Source organism: Onychomys torridus, chromosome 6 (assembly GCF_903995425.1).
Source record: "Onychomys torridus chromosome 6, mOncTor1.1, whole genome shotgun sequence".
Taxonomy (NCBI): domain Eukaryota; kingdom Metazoa; phylum Chordata; class Mammalia; order Rodentia; family Cricetidae; genus Onychomys; species Onychomys torridus.
The window spans coordinates 17,196,664-17,217,716 of NC_050448.1; the positions used below are offsets into that span (position 1 = coordinate 17,196,664).

At 41.5% G+C, this 21,053-nt stretch overlaps 1 protein-coding gene across 1 annotated transcript; it reads left to right on the forward strand.

The window, feature by feature from the left end:
• Positions 1–10,052: 10,052 nt before the first annotated feature.
• Exosc9 (exosome component 9) lies at positions 10,053–20,732 on the forward strand. The gene is made up of 12 exons (XM_036191175.1): positions 10,053–10,201; positions 10,488–10,582; positions 11,316–11,435; positions 11,550–11,652; positions 12,201–12,338; positions 13,394–13,476; positions 14,983–15,115; positions 16,412–16,500; positions 17,403–17,549; positions 18,281–18,462; positions 20,200–20,278; positions 20,417–20,732. Exons 1-12 carry the CDS (start codon positions 10,136–10,138, stop codon positions 20,496–20,498), a joined length of 1,317 nt encoding a protein of 438 aa, XP_036047068.1. The 5' UTR covers positions 10,053–10,135; the 3' UTR covers positions 20,499–20,732.
• The last annotated feature ends 321 nt before the right edge of the window (positions 20,733–21,053 follow it).

Below are 21,053 nucleotides of genomic sequence, written 5' to 3' on the forward strand. Positions count from 1 at the left end.
AACCAGGTTCCCAAACACATAGTCTGCCTGCCCTTAGAACTGGATGAGGTGACCTTCAGAAGCCAGCCTGGGCTCAGTCCAAATAAATTTGCCAGATAATCTAATGTCCAAGTAACATCAGATTATTTTACAAAATGAATTTGCAAAGCTGATGTACCACACACAGGGAACCCAAAACTGTAAATTAACTAGTTATTATAAACAATTATTTAATCATAACAAAACATGCAGGTATTTTACTTCCTAATGAAATAATTTTGAAAAGTCAAACATTCAACAAATATTTATGAGGCCTCACTCCCCCGCCCCAGTTGAGGATCGAACCCAGGGCCTTGTGCTTGCTAGGCAAGCCCTTTACCACTGAGCTAAATCCCCAACCCCAAGGCCTCACTTTGTATCTGTGATGTAGAAACCCCTATTAGCAAAGAGTCATAAGACAGGGCTTCAGAAGATAGACAGCTTGCATTGAAATCCTGACTATTACTTAAATAGCTGTGTGACTTTGGAAAATCCATTTTGTTTCTGTTCATCTCTGCTCATCTGTAAAATGGAGGGACTCTGCTTAGCTAACAGCCCCTAAGAAGGGCATCCTCAGAAGAGCAAAGAAAGTCATTCAAGAACAAATAATAGAAGACCCTAAGTACTCAAAGAATTCAAGGACCCTTTTAGAGGGCACAAGCCACTGACATGCTACTGTAACATAATGCTGCTTTGCTTGAAGAATAGTGCTCACATGATCCCACATTATGACCTTGGCTACCAACTGACATTTCATTAAAAGTCAACATCATTTGGTGGTCTCCCATTTCTGCTGAAGTTGCAGCTTCCAAACTCACATCAGCTTCTCTCTTGGCAACTTTAGGAAGAGGTAAAATAAAGTCAGTGTTACATCATTAATCTGTACAACTAGTTGATGGATGATACAGGTTCAACACCCTTAGAGGTTAGAAATAACGGAGTCTGAGAAATCTGGGGTGCTGGCCATGTCCTGTGGTATCGAGCTGGACACTTCACTGTCCAGGCTCTGTGGAACCATCAGGCTGTTTGAGGTGGATCCAAGTCGACTCCCTGGAGCTCACAAAAACAATCATCAGTGTTGGATGGAGAGACCCAGCAATGCAATTCGTTAGGTGGGAAAAAAGTAGGGCTGTCATTGGTGGGCCAGGTGCAGGGTCCAGCATGTCTCAGACTGAATCTAAATCTCGGCACCAAATGTATTTTTAAACCAGCAGGGAAGGAGTCACACCATACATCAGGGCCCAAGTGGGAGGTTTATTGAGGGGATGGGAGAGAAGGGGCAAAGGGGCATAGAAGAGAGCAGAGACCAGTCCCTGGGAACAAGAGTGAAGGAAAAGAAAGAGAGGTAACTGCTTTTTTAAGTATGTTTGAGAACGTGTCACCCAGACACCTAGGAGATTAAGGATAACACTGCTGTGGATATTGCTCTGTGTAAATAAAGTTCTGATTGGCCAGTGGCCAGGCAGGAATATAGGCGGGACAAGAGAGAAGAGAATTCTGGGATGTAGAAGGCTGGGAGGAGACACCGCCAGCCGCCGCCATGAGAAGCAACATGTAAAGACACTGGTAAGCCACAAGCCATGTGGCAAAGGATAGACTAACAGAAATGGGTTAATTTAAGATAGAAAAGGTAGATAACAAGCAGCCTGCCACGGCCATACAGTTTGTAAGCAATATAAGTTTCTGTGTGCTTTCTTGGTTGGGTCTGAGCGACTGTGGGACTGGCAGGTAAGAGAGATTTGTCCTGACTGTGGGCCAGGCAGGAAAACTCTTAACTACATAACACTGAAGATCACTGACGTCCATTTAGTAACAGTAGCATGCCAGCTAAGCATTTGCATTCTCACAATCCTATTCATGCTGGAGCAGTACCTACTTTTCAGGAGTGGCTCTGTGCAACATTTTTTTTGGTCTCCTGAAATTCATTTAGCCCCCTTTTGAAGATACCTTAAAATTTGTGAGTCTGAATGTAGCCATTATGAGACCATTAGTTCTGCTGCTTGTGAGCTGCCTGTTTTTCCTTTATGGTTCTTAGTTGCTCTTTTGCAGAGCTGCCAGCTTAAGTCATGCTGCGATCAAGAATAATAGGCCTTGGCGGTTCATGTTTCTGGAGTTGTGCCCATGCCAATGGATACCCACACACTCCAGAAGAGAATTTGACATCACTGCTGCCGTTGTTGCTGTTATAACAGTGACGACCACTGCTACTACTGTTTCTGGGATTGCCATTTCATAACTGGTTACTACAGCTAGCACAGTGGAGACCCTGGCAGCAAAAGTAGCTACCACAGTTAATTAATCTTTCATTCTATTGGGCATGACAAATTTAAATCAATAGTTATATACATTTCGATTGGCTTTGAAAGTTATAAATTTACAAACTCAAGTTCCATTTGCTCTCCGGATACCATCTTACAAGGACTCCAATTTGCAGTAAGGCTCATTAAGGAAGGGAATGGCTCAGCTGCCTTTAGCCTACACAGATTGCAAGCCCAGTGCCGCTTAGAAATCTTTGGCAACAGTTAACTCTGCAGCTCTCACACAATTAAGCCTGTATGATAATGAGTATTCAGAGATGGGTAATTCCTGGGGGGCACTCACCAACCTAAGACAGAAGGCCTGTGTGGCCTGGACAGGTGTCTCCATGATGGGTAAGGTGACCTGCTGACGTCGCACGCAACCTAAGTCAGAAGCTCATTTGTTTTTAGTAAAAGGGGGGGACCTATAGGTCCCTGGCCCCGGTTTCGGGTAACTGTTGCCTTGCTTGCTGATCTTGACCTTGATATCCTCCCTATGCTAATTCCCTGAGAGATTCCACCCTCCTGAATGCTTAAGGGAAGCTCCTTGTCTGTGTATCCAGCACATTGGGCTGACTTAAACCTTGACATGTTTCTACATCACTGAGCCCTACTATGTGAATCACATACTAAGTGAAAGCAGCAGAACTTGAGTTTGAATAACCTAATGACAGCAGTTGGTTCTAATCAGGCAAGAGATGTTCAAATTTTCATAGTAAAAATGGTGTCCTAATGAGGGTTACTATTACTATGATGACATACTATGACCAAAGCAAAATGGGGAGGAAAGAGTTTATTCAGCTTATGTTTTCACATCATAGTTTATTATCAACAGAAGTCAGGACAGGCACTCAAACAGGGCAGGAACATGGAGGCAGGAGCTGATGCAGAAACCACGGAAGGATGCTGCTTACTGGCTTGCTCCCCATGGCTTGCTCATCCTGCTTTCTTATAGAACCCAAGACCACCAGCCCAGGGATGGCACCACCCACAATGGGATGAACCCTCCTCCATTGATCAATAATTAAGAAAATGTCCTACAGGTTTGTCTACAGCTGGATCTTGTCTAGGCATTTTCTCAATTGAGGCTCCCTCCTCTCTGATGATTCTAGTTCGTGTCAAGTTGATACACATAATACTAGCCAGTACAGATGGGAAGTAACCTGGTTTGATAGTAAAGGTGTAGATAACACTCTTGGAAGAAAATAGATCCCTGTTTTTAAGATGGGCATAAGGTATAACTATGAATGGAGTCTCTGGTGACAAGCAGTATGGTTATGAATCATGGTTCTACAATTTTCTTTCTTTCTTTCTTTCTTTCTTTTTTTTTTTTTTTGCTTACAAACTGTATGGCCACAGCAGGCTTCTTGTTATCTAGTTTTTATATCTTAAATTAACCCATTTCTATTAGTCTATAAGTTGCCATGTGGCTCCTGGCTCATTTTTCATGGCGGCCGCTGGCAGCGTCTCCAGTTCTACAATTTACTAGATTTTCAAATGGGAAAATTATAAGTCCTCTATGTTTTGTAAAGCACATATTTGGAAGACAGGTAGCAAATGCTGGTTTGTGATAATCAATACATTACTGGAGGAGATGTTGACTATGATGAAAGACTATGACAGGGAAGAAAGAGAATGTACTTCCAGTCAAGGCCTAAAATTGCTCTTAACATTAAACATTTAAAAATCATAATGTTAAATATGCTTAAATATTAAGTTATGACTGAAGGTTACAAAATGTCAAGAATGACTTGGAAACACTTTAAGGAAAGCACTTCTTTTTTTTTTTTCTAATTACCCTACCGACCACACAGTAAAAATTTCATCCTGCTTTTCTGATTCCACCCAATTCCTGGAATCTGCAGGCAGCTAACAGTGCCTACTAGGACAGGGCAGGGGTGCTGCCATCTGCCATCATTTTGTCCAAAGCAGACTGGGCACCTAGAGCTACATGAGACCAGCTGTGTCTTTCTTCAAGAAATTTAGAACAGAGGTTCTGACCCTTATACTATGTGAGGGAATCAATTGCAGAGGCTGTAACATTCAGACTGTTGAGTCCTGCTCTCAGAGTTTCTGATACAGTTTTGTCTGGAATGGGATCTGGGGGTTGTATCTTTGCCTAGATCACTGCCTATGCTGCCAAAGAGATGATCACAGCAGGAAGTGGAGGAGTTTTTTGTTTTTGTTTTTTAGATGAATTATGTTCAGTAGAAGTTCTGGAATTTATAAATAAGAAGATCTTGGGATCAGAAATTTAGTTAAAAGGAGTAAAAAACCTTTTTAGCAGGTTGTATATATTTGAATGGATTGAGGAGATGAGGATAATGTTCAGGGAGACAAATGAACTAGCAGCCTATATTTTGTTTTGTTATTATCTGACTTCTTTAGACCCATCATGCATTATGTGGGTACCACAGTCCCCACATAGTCCTATTGTCCTACATATGACTAGTTTTACTTATTCATAATCTGCCTGGGCCCCAACACCATAGGTTTTGCAAGCTCTAGTCTAGGTATTTCAAAACCCACAAGCTTTAACATTATTAGACAATAGGCATGGCTTTCCCTTTTGTGCCAAGGAATGAAGTGCTACTAACATAGAGATTTCTTCTCCCTCAATACTTTCAGTTACATACTCTTCCATAGCAATAAAAATCAAGTAAATGCTCTTCGCAGATACTGTATCTCCCACAAGAATGAAAAGTTATGACAAACTCTAATAAGAAAATTAAAGAGATCAAAATTAATTCAGAATTAATCCAGAAGCATATTATACTAGTTCAGGGTTTAAAGAGTTGGCAAAAAATTATAGAATGTCCAGTTACATTTGAATTTCAGATACATTAAAGCATTTTGACCAAGTGAGGGGCCCCTGCAGGTGGTCACGGTAGGCAGGGAAATGAACTGGGATGAGGTGAGAATGAAAACTGGGTTCAGATTGACTTGTCAACCTAGATCAGGACTTCGGGGAACTGATGCCAGGCAGTTTATCCCCAACAAATTTAAACACAGTAGAGTATGGAAAAAAGTTTCCTGGTGTGATACAATCCCTGGTGAATAAGGAAGTGTAATTATATTGAAACTCAACTCAGGGTACATGCTATTTCTTCTAAGAAGGTGGGTTCTAGAGATAGGCTGTCTATATTAGCTTAAGGGCCTAGGGAAGGCTCTGGCTTGACCTCAGTCATACAAATAGCATACATTTGGGCTATTAGCCACCTCTGGTCCTGGTTGTGGGAGCTTGGGGGAAGCATCTGGCTACAAACGTCATTTAGGTTACTAGCTGCCTCTGGTCATTAGTTGTAGGAGCTTGATATGGCCTGGTTCAACAGATATCACAGAATAGCAGGCTATTAATCAACTCTAATTCTCAGCTTTCTGGATGGAAGAACAGATTTTATATGCTTTCCTTTGAGAGGACAATTTCGCATGCTTAATATTCCTGGTTTTCTTTGGAGATCTGTGGACACAAGGACCTTTGTCCTGTGCTCCTAACAACCAAGTATTTCCTGTATAATATTTGGGACAAATTGGACACATACTAACAAAATAATGTGTTTATCTGAAATTCCATTTTAAGTACACATCTTTTATACTATCTAACAATATAAGCTTTCTTCTCCCTGCTTGCCATAGACAAATCATTTGTATTAGTTGCCCCCGCCTCTACTTGCCAAGTCTTGTGCGCTGAAGTCTTAACCCCTCATGTGATGGTTTGGGGAGATTATTAGGACATGAGGGAAGAGGAGGCTTCATGAATGGGATTAACATGTAAGCAACCTGTGAACTCCCCATATCTTGTTACAGTGTGAGAACACAGCATGAGCACTATCTGCAAGCGGAGAAACAAGTCCTCGCTAGACACAAAGGTGGTTTTGCAATGATCTTGAACCTTCCAGCATTTAGAACTGTGAGGAATAAATTTCTATCCTTTATAAGCCACCTGGCCCATGGCATATTGTCATAGCGGTCTAAACAAAGACACAACTATAAAAATTTACCAGAAACCAAAGGGTTCACAGCAGCCTAACATTTTAGAGTTCTGGTGGCCAGAAATCTAAAAGGTATCCATGAGGGAACCTTCTGCTTGGAAATAATTTTCCATTTCCAAAGCTTGCTGGATGATGCCTTCTTTCTTTTCTGATCTCAGCGTCTCTCGCCACCATGCCCTTCCCCTGGTGTCTCTTTCCTTCGCCTCCCTCTACTCTTGTAATTACAATAGACTTGCTCAGATAGTACAGAATAATCTACCGAAGTTCCAATTAATCACAGCTACAAAATGTAGTGGTAAGTTTCCCTGGTCCCGCCCAGCCATTTTCCAGAATTCTACTAAACAGTCCTGTGCTCAGACAGCACTGATCAGTGGACAAAATGATTCATTTGCTTTGGGTTTTAGTGCTGATTGCAGAGACTCTAAATTCTCTGAACTGAGAGATTTTTCTACTCCCTATTCTAGCACAGTTTTCCCCTCCTCCTTCTTCTTTTTAGGACAGGGTTTCACAGTGTTCACTGGCCTGAAATACATAGACTAGACTGGTCTTGAACTCATGAAGATCTACTAGTCTCTGCCTTCCCAGTCCTGGGATCAAAGCCTTGTGCCACCAAATACTGTTGTGATCATTTTTAAGACACAACAAAACTCAAATATTTAATAAGCACATAGATTCCAAAAATTTTACAAATGGAGACAAAAACCTATCACTGATAGAAAAAAAGGTGGGAAAAGAAACCTACTGGGACCAGTGTAGTCCCAGCTTACAACTCTCTCTCTCTCCCTCTGCCCCCCCCCTCTCTCCCTCTCTCTCCTTCTCCCCCTCCCCCTCTCCTTTTCCCCCTCCCCCTCCTCTTCTTCCTCTCCCCACCTCCGTTTTTTTCAAGACAGGATGTGTCTGTGTAGCCCTGGCTGTCACTCTGTAGCCCAGGCTGGCCTCAAACTCACAGAGATCCGCCTGCCTCTGCTTCCCGAGTGCTGGGATTAAAGGCATGCACCAGCTGCAGCTTCTAAAGGAAAAGGAAACAGTAACATGCAAGCTTTTTCTTGGTGTTTCCTGTTCACCAGGCCTTCTACACATACTGACTCATTTTATTTCTCATAGGTTGCAGCCTATTACAAAGCATATATTCTAAGTAATTTGCCCAGAATCACAGAATAAGTCAAGGACAGTGGCTGATTTGAGTCAAGACAATTCAGAGTTCCTGTGTTTAAGCACTTCATATTTCAACCCCCCCAAAAGCCGAGCATTAAGCCTTCCGCCATTACTAAAGTTTCTGTGAGATAGATGAGGTGGCCTGCTCCCCCCAGGGCACAGACGGGTGTTGAATGCTCTTAAGCATTTCCGAGCTCTGAAAATCACTATTAGTGTTATTAGTGTTCTCATAGTAAGTGTTCCTTCTGATGTTAATTCTTTAGTAAATAAAAAAAGACAGTGGGGCTGGGCAATATGACTACTTATTCATCAGCTGTTGGACTCTCTCTGCTGTCCCAACAAAAGAACTGTCAGTCAGCTGTATCTCTACAATAGCCTTCTTGACTATTCCACTGACACTCTGAGAACATTACACACTAATGCAGCTGGTTGCCAGTATCCTGGACTGGCATGGTGGTTAGGAACAGTTTGGACCAGATTTTCCACTTTTTCCACTCTTCCCCCCTTTTCACCTGAGAAAATTTTACACAACCCCAAGTATGTAGGTATGTAAAATAGGCATACAAGTAAAACATATAACAAATTACAAGGAAACTTATTTAAATAAAAAGGATAAAAGGAATTTTGCATACTAATAAAATGGAGGTACTTGGGAATATGTGCATTTATCTGTGTGTTTATGCATGTGTGCTGTGCACAGTATCCTTGGAGGCCAGAAGAATGTTAGGATCTTCAGGTGCTGAAGTTATAGATGGTTGTACAGTGCCCCACGTGGGTGCTGGATTTCATAACTCAGATCCTGTGAAAGACCAAGTGCTTTTAACTCCAAGCCATTTTCCCAGTCCCTACACCAAAAATCTTAACACAAAATTATTCAAAGATACATCGATCCAGTATATGTTGCCAGACGGTGATAGAAAAACATTAAATTATTTGTTTTCCACAGTTAAACCATTATGTTTCTGAGGGAAAAAAAAGTCCAGATACAGTAAAAGATGCAGGCTCAGGATCACTTAGTGAATTGCCTGAAAGACACTAATCTGTGCTGTCTCCTCTGGTTTTGAAGCATCTGACCCAATAAAAGTTTTCTTTCAAGTGATCTTTTCCTGTCTTTCTGTTCTGTGACCTGAGGGGCAACATTGAAAGCAGCTGGGACAGCAGAGTGGTCGTGATGGCAGATGCAGCTGAGTGATCTGGCAGCCAAGCTGAGGCAGTGGCAAGGCAGCCAGCAGCCCAACCGCTGAAAAAGCAGCAGCTGGGCAGTTCAAAAGCAGCCTGGATTGGGAGAAAGGCTGCACTGGAAAAAGGGCCAGAGGGAACAGAGAGCAAGACCAGCAACTGCAGTCCTGACAACTGGAAAGCATCAGAGCTGTCAAGTCTTTGTGGCCAAGGTCTCCAACGTGAGCCAAGAACTGTAGCACTGGTTGCTGTAAAGTGTGGAAAAATCCCAGTAACAAGATCAGTCTGGAAGCTGCTAGCCAGCTAAGAGCTGGGGAAATCCCTGCTTCCCAGGCCCATGCAAGAGTTGTTACGACTGTAGGGATAGGTGAATCTGTTAGTTCCAGACCAAGCAGTGATATATAGTGAGACTGTCACTTAAAAAAAAAAAAAAAGGCATGAAGAGGGGACATGGGACATGGGCACTAGAAGGCCACCTACTGCCGCCTCACTTTTGCCCAAGCTGCCAAATACCATCTCTCTTTAAAAAAAAAAAAATAATAATAATAATAATAATAATAAAAATCTTGTATGCATTGGCGTTTGACTTGCATGTCTTTGTGAGGGATTCAGATCCACTGGACTTGGAATTACAGACAGTTGTGAACTGCCATGTCGATGCTGGGGATTGAACCGGGGGCCCCCTGGAAGAGCAGCCAGTACTCTTAACTGCTGAACCATCTCTTCAACCAAATACCATCTCTTGATGTGGGTAGACCAGGACACTGGCCAGCAGATGGGGAACACGTTTGCGTCTGTAAAAATAAGCCTTGCCGACTTAAAACGACAGTTAGTAAATGAGGTTTCTGTGCACCGGGACTGAAAGCGACTCTTCACTTCTTTTCCTGTCCCTTGGTCTCAAGTGAACTACCTTCAGCCTGCTACATCCTCCCAGCCCATAGCTTTATTGGTCCTCACCATCATCAAGCGTTTAAGAGGATTCTCTACCGACCCGCCCCCATCACCCTTCCGGCTTTCTCTGACAGAAGTTAGCATCCTCTGGAGACTGCCTCTGCTGTGAAGTGCCGAGAAATCCCACAACCTAGGTCAGCCTGGAAGGCCAGAATCAAGAGCTAGGAAAAAAATCCCTGCTTCCTACCCACAACGTCCAACTCCGCAAGCAAGAGTTGTAGTGATAGGTGGGTCGCTGTTGAGTTCCAGGACAGCCAGGGACACGCAGTGAGATTCTGTCTTTATAAAAAAACAAAAACAAAAAGAAAAACCAGGACTGTGCTGCAGACGCTCATCTCCTCTGCAAAGCCCCTCGGATCCAGCCACGAACTTCTGGAAGATAAACTGCACAGCCTTTCCCTGCAGCAGCCATCCCGGATCTCTAGCCCCGCCCACACCGCGCTCCGAACCCGCGCGCCTGGATGACGTCAATTTTACACGCCGGGAAGAAGCTAGCGTGCGGAGTTTTCTCGGTGCGGTTTTTCTTCTGCGTGTCCGGACACTATGAAGGAAACGCCGCTCTCCAACTGCGAGCGCCGCTTCCTTCTCCGCGCCATTGAGGAGAAGAAGGTGCGAGGCCTCGGTGACTTTGGGTGTAGATTCGGGTTGCCCGCGGGGTGACTCCGGTGGCCGGTGGATTCATTGTCAATTTGGTCTGTGGTGTGGTGGTGGTGTGGGCTGGTTCCCAGTGTGAACTCTGCCCATTGCCCCAGCCCCAGGCCAATGTTTTATCCTGGTCAGTTCCTTTGAGCCGCAAGCCACCAGCATTTGTCAATGCCGGGGTGTTGGGAACCAGGACCAGACAGACAGAGTTACTACTCATAAATATGTTAAAGGAATAAATGTTTGCTTACAGCGGCTGGATGGCAGACAAACCTATGATTACAGGAACATCAGGATCTCATTCGGAACAGATTATGGATGCTGTATTGTAGAACTTGGGAAAACAAGGTAACAGGATTCAATTAGATAATGCCACAGGTGTGAAAATTAAGTTCACCGAGCAGCTCAATCAGTATTTATCTTTTATCAGATGAGAAATATGTTTCTTTAATGCAAGCCTTTTTCGTTTTCTGGTCACACTTTAACTTTTAACCACGAGTGCTTTCTGCTAATATCACAGTGCTTTGTGATCTTTACAAATCATGTAGGCAGCTGACACTATCATACACAATTTGTGACCTGCATGTCTCTCATACTCTGTGAGGAGAGTGTAGATCTTGTCATCAATAAGTCTTAGTTTCCCTTTTATTTTTGAGTGATGTAGGAAGTAAGAGATTTCCTTTATGTCGTCCTTTTTAGGTATACATACGCGCGTGTGTGTGTGTGTGTGTGTGTGTGTGTGTGTGTGTGTGTGTGTGTATGTTTCTGCATGGAATCTTTTTTTTTTTTTTTTTTGAGCTGAGGACTGAACCCAAGGCCTTGCACTTGCTAGGCAAGCGTTCTACCACTGAGCTAAATCCCCAACCCTGGAGTCTTACATTTAAACATTATTATTCTGTATGTGCACGATTGTGTGTGGAGGCAGCTTTGCTGGCCCCAGTCTACTACATTCTATATTTAATTTCTGCTTCTTAAGTCACATTGTGTTATTTAGAATTCATTGTTATCTGTTTTTCATTTCATTTTTTTAATTGAAAGGGACATATGTTTAGTTGACTGCTTTTTACCTTTATTTTTGCAGAGTTCTCGGGCAGGTTTCCTGTGAACTTGTTTCTCCAAAACTCAATAGGGCAACAGAAGGTATTCTGTTTTTTAACCTTGAACTTTCTCAGATGGCTGCTCCAGCTTTTGAACCTGGCAGGTATTTTGCTCTTTCTTAAGCTCCTTTAGCCATAGAAGAATTTAACCACAGTAAACTGTTGTTTTAATGTTCAGCGTTGTAGTTCATGACATTAGTTCATTCTTGTTTCCATAGGCAGTCAGATCTCTTGGTGAAGCTAAATCGACTCTTGGAAAGGTGTCTAAGAAATTCAAAGTGTATAGACACTGAATCTCTTTGTGTTGTTGCTGGTGAAAAGGTAGGAATTATGCTTCACATTCATAACAATGGATACTGTTGTTCAGACACAAAACATTAGGGAGACTGGAAAGATAGGTCAGAGGTTAAGAGCACTGGTTGCTCTTTCAGGATCTGGCTTCAGTTCCCAGCACTTACATGTCAGCTCACAACTACCTGCAACTCTAGTTCCAGAGGCTCTAACGCTTAGGGTCTTTTGGGGAACGAGGCATGAATGTGGCAAATATACATGCAAGCAAATGTGCAGACATGTAAAATAAAAATGAACATTAAAAAAAAAGCATTAGGTTTTAAATGTTGGAATGGTTCCATTTATTTACATATTGTCATGTTCTCAAATGACTCACATAGAAAAATTTACTATTAGTATTTTAAGTGTATTTCTTAAAATTAACTGCATTTTTACTGGATAAACTGAAAGGATTAACTACATGCTTTATTTAAAAAAAAAAAGAAAGAAAGAAAAATGTGTGCAGTGTTACTTTTCCAGTGGCCACTGGTCGTGATCAGTTAGGATTTATTTTTTTTTAATCTTAAATTCACTTTCAGGTTTGGCAGATCCGTGTAGACCTCCACTTATTAAATCATGATGGGAATATTATTGATGCTGCCAGCATGGCTGCAATCGTAGCCTTGTGTCACTTCCGAAGACCGGATGTCTCTGTCCAAGGAGAGGAAGTAACACTGGTAAGCTTCCAGGGTTCAAACTGGAACTGGTCCTATGAACAAATGGGTGTCCTAGATGTGCAGACAGGTAGTTATTAGTGGAGGCATGTATGGTATTCAGACTTGTTTTAGTATTTGTTCATAAGACAAAAACTGCAGGTGTTGAAAATTGCTCTAGAAATTTCCAGTTCCCTTACAGAAGTGTCTGTCAGTAATACCATAACCCAGCTTGGTTTTCTGAAATAGAACTCTGTCACCCTTTCTTTGAATTGACTATTAGAGGAAATGGGTTGGTTTCTGTGTAGGGTCATCGTGAGATGCTTACTCTTGAGAGGCCAGCAGTACCTGAAAAGAACTAAGATCATCAGATTTGTGTGTCTTTTTCGGGCCTTTTGTTCCTTAAGCCAAGTAGATGATACAAAGTCACCAGAAAAGCCTGGAGGGCTTGTGAACAACGTACTGCTAGGCCCTGCTTATACAGGAGGGTAGAGATAGGACCTAAGAATTTAGATCTCTAACTCAGTGCTCAGATAGTCCCAGTGCTGGTCCAGGGGTCATTGCGAGAACCAGTGGTCTGTGCTGTCCTCCTCTTTTTGCCCGGTAGGTCACTTTTCACTCATATATATCACATGCTAGAATAATGGAAGTGTACTGTTTGAGCCCTGATTTGCAAAGGGAACCATCCACTGACCAAGTTTTCATAATGCTGTTTTGAGGCACTTTACCAGAGCAGAATCTGAAAACTTGGGAGGCCAGAACACTGCTCCCACAGAGGAAGGCATGTATAAGGAAATTAAAAAAAAAAAAAAAGAGGGTGTGATTAGTTTTGCATGTAGTTAGAGCCCTTATTATGAGAAGTTCAAGGGCTCCTGTTAGCAGTGGACATACACCTTAACTAAAAAGGCATCTGGAATAGAAGATTAGACATAGATGGATGTTTTATCATCATAAAATAGGAACATGACGGTTGTCAAAGACATTATTTAGCTACTCACAATGAACAACTTCTTTGATCACAAAGTGATTTTGTATTTTTCATTTGCTGACTAAGAATTTGGCCTTGTCTTCTGAAACAGTATACCCCCGAAGAGCGTGACCCTGTGCCGTTGAGCATCCACCACATGCCCATCTGTGTCAGTTTTGCTTTCTTCCAGCAAGGGTAAGTGTCTCCTTGTCACGGTCTGAAAATGTAAGTATACCTAGGAATTGGATTCTATTTATCAAAACAGGGTCTCATAGCTCACAGTGGTTTTGAGCTCTCTGTTCAGCTGAGTTGACCTTGAACTCCAGCCTCCAACTCTGATCCTCCAGCCTCTACTTCCCATGTGCTGGGATTACAGGCATCTACTGCCATGCCTGGCTTATGTGGTGCTGGGGATTGAACTCCAGACTTTGTGCATGCTGTGTAACACTGCCAGCTGAGCTGTGTCTGTGGCCCCATGCTAGGACCTCTATTGCTCTGTTCTGATGCTACCACAGACACGCTGGCCTTAATAGTAGAGCATCTGCTGGTATCTTCCTGTCTTTGTAAATTTTGGAGTGGAGGTGACAAAATTCAGTTGTTTGTTAAAAATACACTTCCCAGGTTGGGGATTTAGCTCAGTGGTAGAGCACTTGCCTAGCAAGTGCAAGGCCCTAGGTTCGATCCTCAGCTCAAAAGAAAAAAAATACACTTCCTGCCGGGTGGTGGTGGGGCATGCCTTTAATCCCATCACTCGGGAGGCAGAGCCAGGCAGATCTCTGTGAGTTTGAGGCCAGCCTGGTCTACAGAGTGAGTTCCAGGAAAGGCACAAAGCTACACAGAGAAACGTTGTCTTGAAAAACCGAAAAAAGAAAGGTGAGAAACATATTAAGTATGGAAACCAGAAATTGGGGAAGACCTCAGTGGCTTTCAGGTCTGCCTGGGCTCCATAGCAAACTCTAGGCAAAATTCAGAAACATAGTGGGGTTCTTTCTGAAAACAAAATAAAAACAAGTTAAGGAATTTTTATATTTCAGCCGGGCGGTGGTGGCACACACCCCAGTACTCGGGAGGCAGAGGCAGGCAGATTTCTGAGTTCAAGGCCAGCCTGGGCTAAAGAGTGAGATCCAGGAAAGGCATAGAACTTCAGAGAAACCCTGTCTTGAAAAACCAAGAAAAAAAATTTTTTTTTTTACATTTCTTTTAACCTTATAGATGTAAAATATTTTCATTCTACTACATACCAGTATTTTAAAAATTATTCAAGATTTTGCATTCTTCCATTTGCACTGAATATTTTATATCTGCAGTTGGAGTAGCCCAGTGCCCGTGTGTCTGCCAGCACTGCAGAAACAGGCAGCCCTTTTCTGTGCCATCAACAGGCTCTAGAACTAAGAGTGCAGGGCCTCAGTGCCACTTGAAAATGAACCAAATTAATGTTATCTAAGTCTTTAGTAATGAGCCAGAAGTCATTTTATCAAAGAGATGGTGTAAGGATTGGGTTATATGTTATATATTTCAGTCTGACTTAGTGTGGTTTCATTGTAATGGCCAGAGAAACATACATTCCATGTAACTGAAATTGTTGAGTTAAAGTGACTCAGCTCCTTCAGAGTTGACTTTGGACACCAACTTTAAAAAACCCATTCTAGAAATAGCACTCAGCTTCAGATATGTTTCAGGACCACTTAATGTTTGTTTCAGTACATATTTATTGGTGGACCCCAATGAGCGAGAGGAACGAGTAATGGATGGCTTGCTGGTGATCGCCATGAATAAGCATCGAGAAATTTGCACTATTCAGTCTAGTGGTGGGATAATGCTGCTCAAAGACCAGGTTGGTGCCTTGCCGAGTTTCCCTGTAAGAGGTCTCTTTTCAGAAGTTTTATTGTTACTTCATTTGTCTTAAAATTATCTTTCTCTTTTTTGTTTTTCGAGACAAGGTTTCTCTGTGTAATAGCTCTGACAGTCCCGGATCTTACTCTGTAGACCAGGCTGGCCTCAAACTCACAGAAATCTGTCTGCCTCTGCCTCCTGAGTGCTGGGATTAAAGGCTTGCGCCCTTAATTGAACCTCATAACCTAGAGTTATCTTTTAACCAAAAGCTGCAGGGTACTTTTTGTAAGTGAGTCTAGTTATGTTAGAATCTGGTTTTAGTCGAGACATTACATTCTAACAGGTGGCCATGAGTTATCCTTCCTTTCCTTGCCCTCCCTGTATTTATCCTTCTAGGATCTGACTGGAGGAACACCTTAGTTCCTTCAGTGAAGAGAGACTCATATTGCTACTTTTAAAAGTATTAAATGCAGACATTAAGAGAAAACTAAGTTTTGGAATTTGGATACAACCAGCAGTGATACTCAAATCCAGCCACATATCAGATTCACGAGGTTATTAGAAAGCAGGGTGCCATGTAGCATTATAAGTATAATGTCCAAGGGAGCTGTTTCAGTTCAGATTTTAGCTGATCTTTATAGCCTTTGGGCAAATGACTCATCTGTGGGTCTCTGTACATTAGGGGATGATTCTATTGCTGGTGCCATAGAAAGGCCGGAAGGATAAATGTACAGGCAGATTATAGGTGTCTGGTATACAGAGTACTCAGTGAATGTTACGTTCCATTATTGTCAGTCATCAGCACCATCGGTACTAGGATCGCAACCACTGTTGATTCTTCTGTGGATTACTGACACAGAAAGGAAGTCTGTATTCCTGAGCATTTTATCTGTGGTCTCTTAACTGTTGCATAAGAAAGTGCTCAATGCTGGGCCATGGTGGCGCACGCCTTTAATCCCAGCACTCTGGAGGCAGAGCCAGGGAGATCTCTGTGAGATTGAGGCCAGCCTGGTCTACAAAGTGAGATCGAGGACAGGCTCCAATACTACATAGAGAAACCCTGTCTCGAAAAAACAAAAACAAAAAGTGCTCAAGTCTGTTCCCTTAATTTGCTAGCCCTTCAGAATTTAAGTGATTTTCAGATTTTGTCTTAACTGTATTTACTGTGCCTTAATCTCATATTTGGAAAAGAAATGCTTCAAGTGTAAAGGTAGAAAATTCATGTCATGGTTTTGGTTTCATTAGGAAAAGCCACTTAGTTTGTTGTCTGTAACTAACAGCTCAAATTTACAAACAGGTTTTGAGATGCAGTAAAATAGCTGGTGTGAAAGTAGCAGAAATTACAGAGCTAATACAGAAGGCTTTGGAAAACGACCAGAAAGTTAGGTAAGTTAACTCCTCAGAACTATATGCTCTTCAAATGCATGTTTTCTGAGGGCTTTATCACACAAGGGCAGCTATATAATTTCATAGTTGGTCTTTACTTAATCTTAGTTGTATATACTAATATTCAGTTGAGATTTTATTCTAAACAGTCACGAAGTGTTTTCTTAGAAGTGAACGATGTTCTTATGAAAAAAGAATTTAATAACTCAAATAAATGAAACAAACAGTCTAGTTCATAGCTCTACTTCCTGTTACCTTAAGCAACAAATAGCCAGCACTTCAGTGTACTTTCTTATCCTGTGGAGGCTTAGAGAATATACTTCAAGTACCTAGTACATATGCAGCAGAGCTTCAGTAATTATGATGACATTTGTCTTGGTAACTATGGTAGTATTCAAGTTTGAGTCCCATTGCTGTGATAAAACACTGACCAAAAACAGCTTAGTGGAGGAAAGGATTTATTTGCTTACAGTTCCAGATCACATTTGCCAATGAGGAGCCTGGAGGCAGGCCTCCTTGCTAGTTCATGTAGCATTATCTGGGGAACTCAGGGCTGAGCAAGTACAGCAGAGACCAGAATGCTCATTACTGGCTCACAGGCTCAGGCTCAGCCACCTTTCTTACACAGTACAGGACTAGCTGCCCAGGGAATGATGCCCTTCCTAGAGGGCTGAGCCCTCTTTCATCAATTAAGTCAAGATATTCCACCACAGATATGTCAGTGTGGTCTGATTAGGCCCTCCCTTCTCTTGACTCTAGGCTGTGTCAAGTTTACAGTTTAAGCTAAAGAGGACAAGTGGTGAAGTTAAGCAAGTTTATTTCTTATCTACCAAAGCCAAAATAGTAATCTTTTTCTTTTCCTACTGTCATCTCCAAAAACCACTACCCAAACCCACATACAGGAAAGAAGGTGGAAAGTTTGGCTTTGCAGAGTCGATAGCAAACCAGAGGATCACAGCATTTAAAATGGAGAAGGCCTCTGTTGATACCTCCAACATAGAGGAGAAAGCAGAAGAAATTATTGCTGAAGCTGAACCTCCTCCAGAAGTGTATCTAATATTGGGTGGTTTTTACAGTAACAAGATGCATACATTTTTTTGGTTTGTTGTATTAAGGATATAATGTGCATATTGAAATTTGCTTTGGGGGAATTCAAACTGTAAGAGAAAAATATGCCATATTAAGTGACATCTAGCTTAAAAAACACATTTTTCTATTTTAAGAACCAACTTAGAGCTGGGCGATGTAGCTCATTGGTACTGCACTTTCTAGCTATGAATAAGGCTCTGGGTTCCATTCCAGTACTGTAGGAAAATACAAACAAAATTCCAGCATTCATTTCCCTTTGAGAAACTACTTCAATACTGGTAACATGGCCAAGTTCTTTACACAGTATTACATAGTGTTGAAATCATTCATTACCAAATTACTATCAGGCTGATTATTGGTGATGTCCAATTATAATGTTATTCAGCCACCTGTACTATAGTTTTATTTAAAGATTTATTTATTACGTATACAGTGCTCTATCTGCATGTGTCCCTGCAGGCCAGAAGAGGGCACCAGATCTCATTACAGGTGGTTGTGAGCCACCATGTGGTTGCTGGGAATTGAACTCAGGACCTCTGGAAGAGCAGTCGGTGCTCTTAACCACTGAGCCATCTCTCCAGCCCTATAGTTTTATTTTTATTCCGAAGAATTTGTGGAACACATGCAGCAGTCTTGTAAGAAAATAGATCATTAGATAGCAATTTGGGATAAGTTTTCTTAACTTGTTCAGTGTTTCTAAACCTGTGCTGTGGACTCCTGGAACTGCCCAGATTGGAGATGGAATAGGAAACTCTTGGGGTGACCTAGAGGATTCTGAGAAGGAAGAGGAGGAGGAAGGTGGTATTGATGAAGCTGTCATTCTTGATGATACAAAGATGGACACTGGAGGAGTTAATGATATTGGAAGCCAAGGTAGGTGATGATTTTGGCTTTTAATGTATATTATAGAGACAGCTATAAACTATACATAAGCTGTAGATATAAACACATATATATATATATATAAACTTGTACATATGTAAAGAGGTATCTGTATGGAGATTGTAGATCATACATAGGGATATTTCCTGTCTTGGAAGGCTAAATATTTCATGTAAATGATAGCAATACTTAAACAATTTAAAAAAATTATATCTGGCCAGGTACGGTGGCATACACCTTTAATCTTAGCACTGGGGAGACACAGGCAGGAGGATCTCTTTCTACATAGGGAGTTTCAGGACAGCAAGAACTAAATAGAGATCCTGTCTCAAACAAACAAAAATCTATTCATGGGCATTTGAAGGTTTTCCTAAAGGTTTCATCTCTGCAAGTAGCATTGTGTAGTTTGACTCAAACAAAAAAAGCTCATTATGTGGGTCAAAAAGGTAGGTGGCTCAGCTGTGAAGATACTGCTCAATAAGACTGACAAGAGTGTGGATCCCAGTATCCACATTGTATTCCAGCTCCAAGGAACCAACACTGTCTTCTGGTCTGTGGAGACCAGCACACACAATGTACTCACACTATGACACAGTACTATTCAGTAGCATTTCCTATGGTATGAAATGTTCTTGGGGTAGGGGATTTAGCTCAGTGGTAGAGTGCTTGCTTACCTAGCAAGCGCAAGGCCCTGGGTTCTGTTCTCAGCTCCTGGGGGTGGGGGACGGGAGGACAAAATAAGAAATGTTCTTTATGTGCACTGTCCAGGATAGCAGCCACTGTTGTTGACCTATTGAACATTTGAAGTGTGGCTTGTCTGAGTGTGAATATTAATTAACTGAATGTGAGTTAATGTAACTGGTCACATCAGCAGCAGTGACTATCATTAGAATAGAAGCCCCTAGAAAAAGGTTTTACTGTTCTAAAAGCCATATAAAGAAACATTTCTATTAACATTCTTCCTTTAGTGTATGTGTGCATGTATGTGCCTAGGTATGCAGATGCTGGAGTTCCAGGAGGTTATGTGGGTGCTGGGAACTGAACTCAGACAATTGACTAGAGCAGTATGCACTCTGGTAGACAGCAAGGGGCTGGTGATTCTAATGCACACTCAACCTGTCTCTATAGAAGAGTTACTGGCTTAATTAGGTAAATGGGAGAGTTCTAAATAATTGGGTCTATTAAATGCTGTATAGAATCCCTTACCATTCATTGAATTAGTTAGTTTGACTATCAGCATTCTAAGGTTTAGTATGGTTTACAGACAGCTAGGATAACTAGGATGGAGAAGGTAGAGCTTTTCTAAAGCATGTGAACAAGGAATGCTGAGACAAGAATACACAGCCAGCCAAATGGGCAAGGGATTGATTTGCATGCTTTATTTACAGATATATATATATATATATAGTTAATATTAAAGAGAAAAATGGGCAAACAAAACAGTTTTCTACATTTTTCATGGTCAGCCCTGGTAGTAACTAGACCATCTTGGCCTACATGAGTCCTCTTTAAAAAAATAAAAAAAACCTACAGAAAGTAAGAATTTTTACAATTTACTTTTTTGAGAACTGCAAGGAGCTACTTGAAATAGGGTAAGATTTGGAAAGAGTATGTATATATGCCTTCAGGCAGCAGAGCTTGAGCTGTCTGTGTATGGAAACGGGAGCGAGCATTACTACCTCTGATGTGGATAAGTAGCTACTTCTACTTTTTGGTGTTTTCTTAAAGGTGCCCCTATAGTGCTGTCAGATAGTGAAGAAGAAGAAATGATCATTTTGGAACCAGGCAAGAATCCAAAGAAAATCAGGTAACAGATTTGTTTTTCAAATATACATAAAACCAGGACCTAGTTCTGTAAACAAGATGCCTTTAGAGTTCCAGCGATCCGGTCAGTCCAGGATTCAGTGGGCATACAGTGAGTGAGCTGTCATGTCTTTATTCACAGAGCTCAGACCACCAGTGCAAGAGAAAAGGCACCAAGTAAAAGTCAAGGGAAAAGGAGGAGGAGGAAGAGAACTGCTAATTGAAGCTACAGTGGTATTTTGTATGTATATACTACTAAAAGGATATTTATTCAGTGCTGTAACAGCCCTGGGTATGTTTTCATTTGAAAAGCCATTATAAGAGCTGAACTTTGATAAGTTGTTTTGTCTTTAATATTATGCTTGGACTAAACTTTCTGTACAACTTTTCTGTTGCACAAAATTTTCTAACCCCTGTTATTTGTAAAAGTTGACAAATAAAATATTTTAGTAAACTACTGTAACCTGTGCAGAGCTGAATGAGTCTGGGGATCTCTACTATACAGAAAAGAGTCTAGTTTTCCTATTTTATGACCAAGGCAGCAATTTGGCTCAGTTGCTTAGAATAATCAATGTCAGAATTGGAAGGTCCATTTCCCTGAAATATTTCAGTTTTAGAAAGCTTTTCCACCCTCACTAAACCAAGTTAGCTTTTCCAAGCGACATTATCAGTCTTTTTTTTTTTTTAATCTCAAATTAACTTTGACTTGCAAAGATTTCCAAATCAATTTATTCTTATCCTGACAGTTGGCAGCACCAATGTTAACAAAACCAATTAAA

Coding starts and splice junctions, on each gene's coding strand:
- Exosc9 (XM_036191175.1), top strand. CDS start 10,136: ATGAAGGAAACGCCGCTCTCCAACTGCGAGCGCCGCTTCCTTCTCCGC. Junction 13,477..14,982: donor TTTGCTTTCTTCCAGCAAGG/GTAAGTGTCTCC, acceptor TGTTTGTTTCAG/TACATATTTATTGGTGGACC. Junction 15,116..16,411: donor TAATGCTGCTCAAAGACCAG/GTTGGTGCCTTG, acceptor ATTTACAAACAG/GTTTTGAGATGCAGTAAAAT.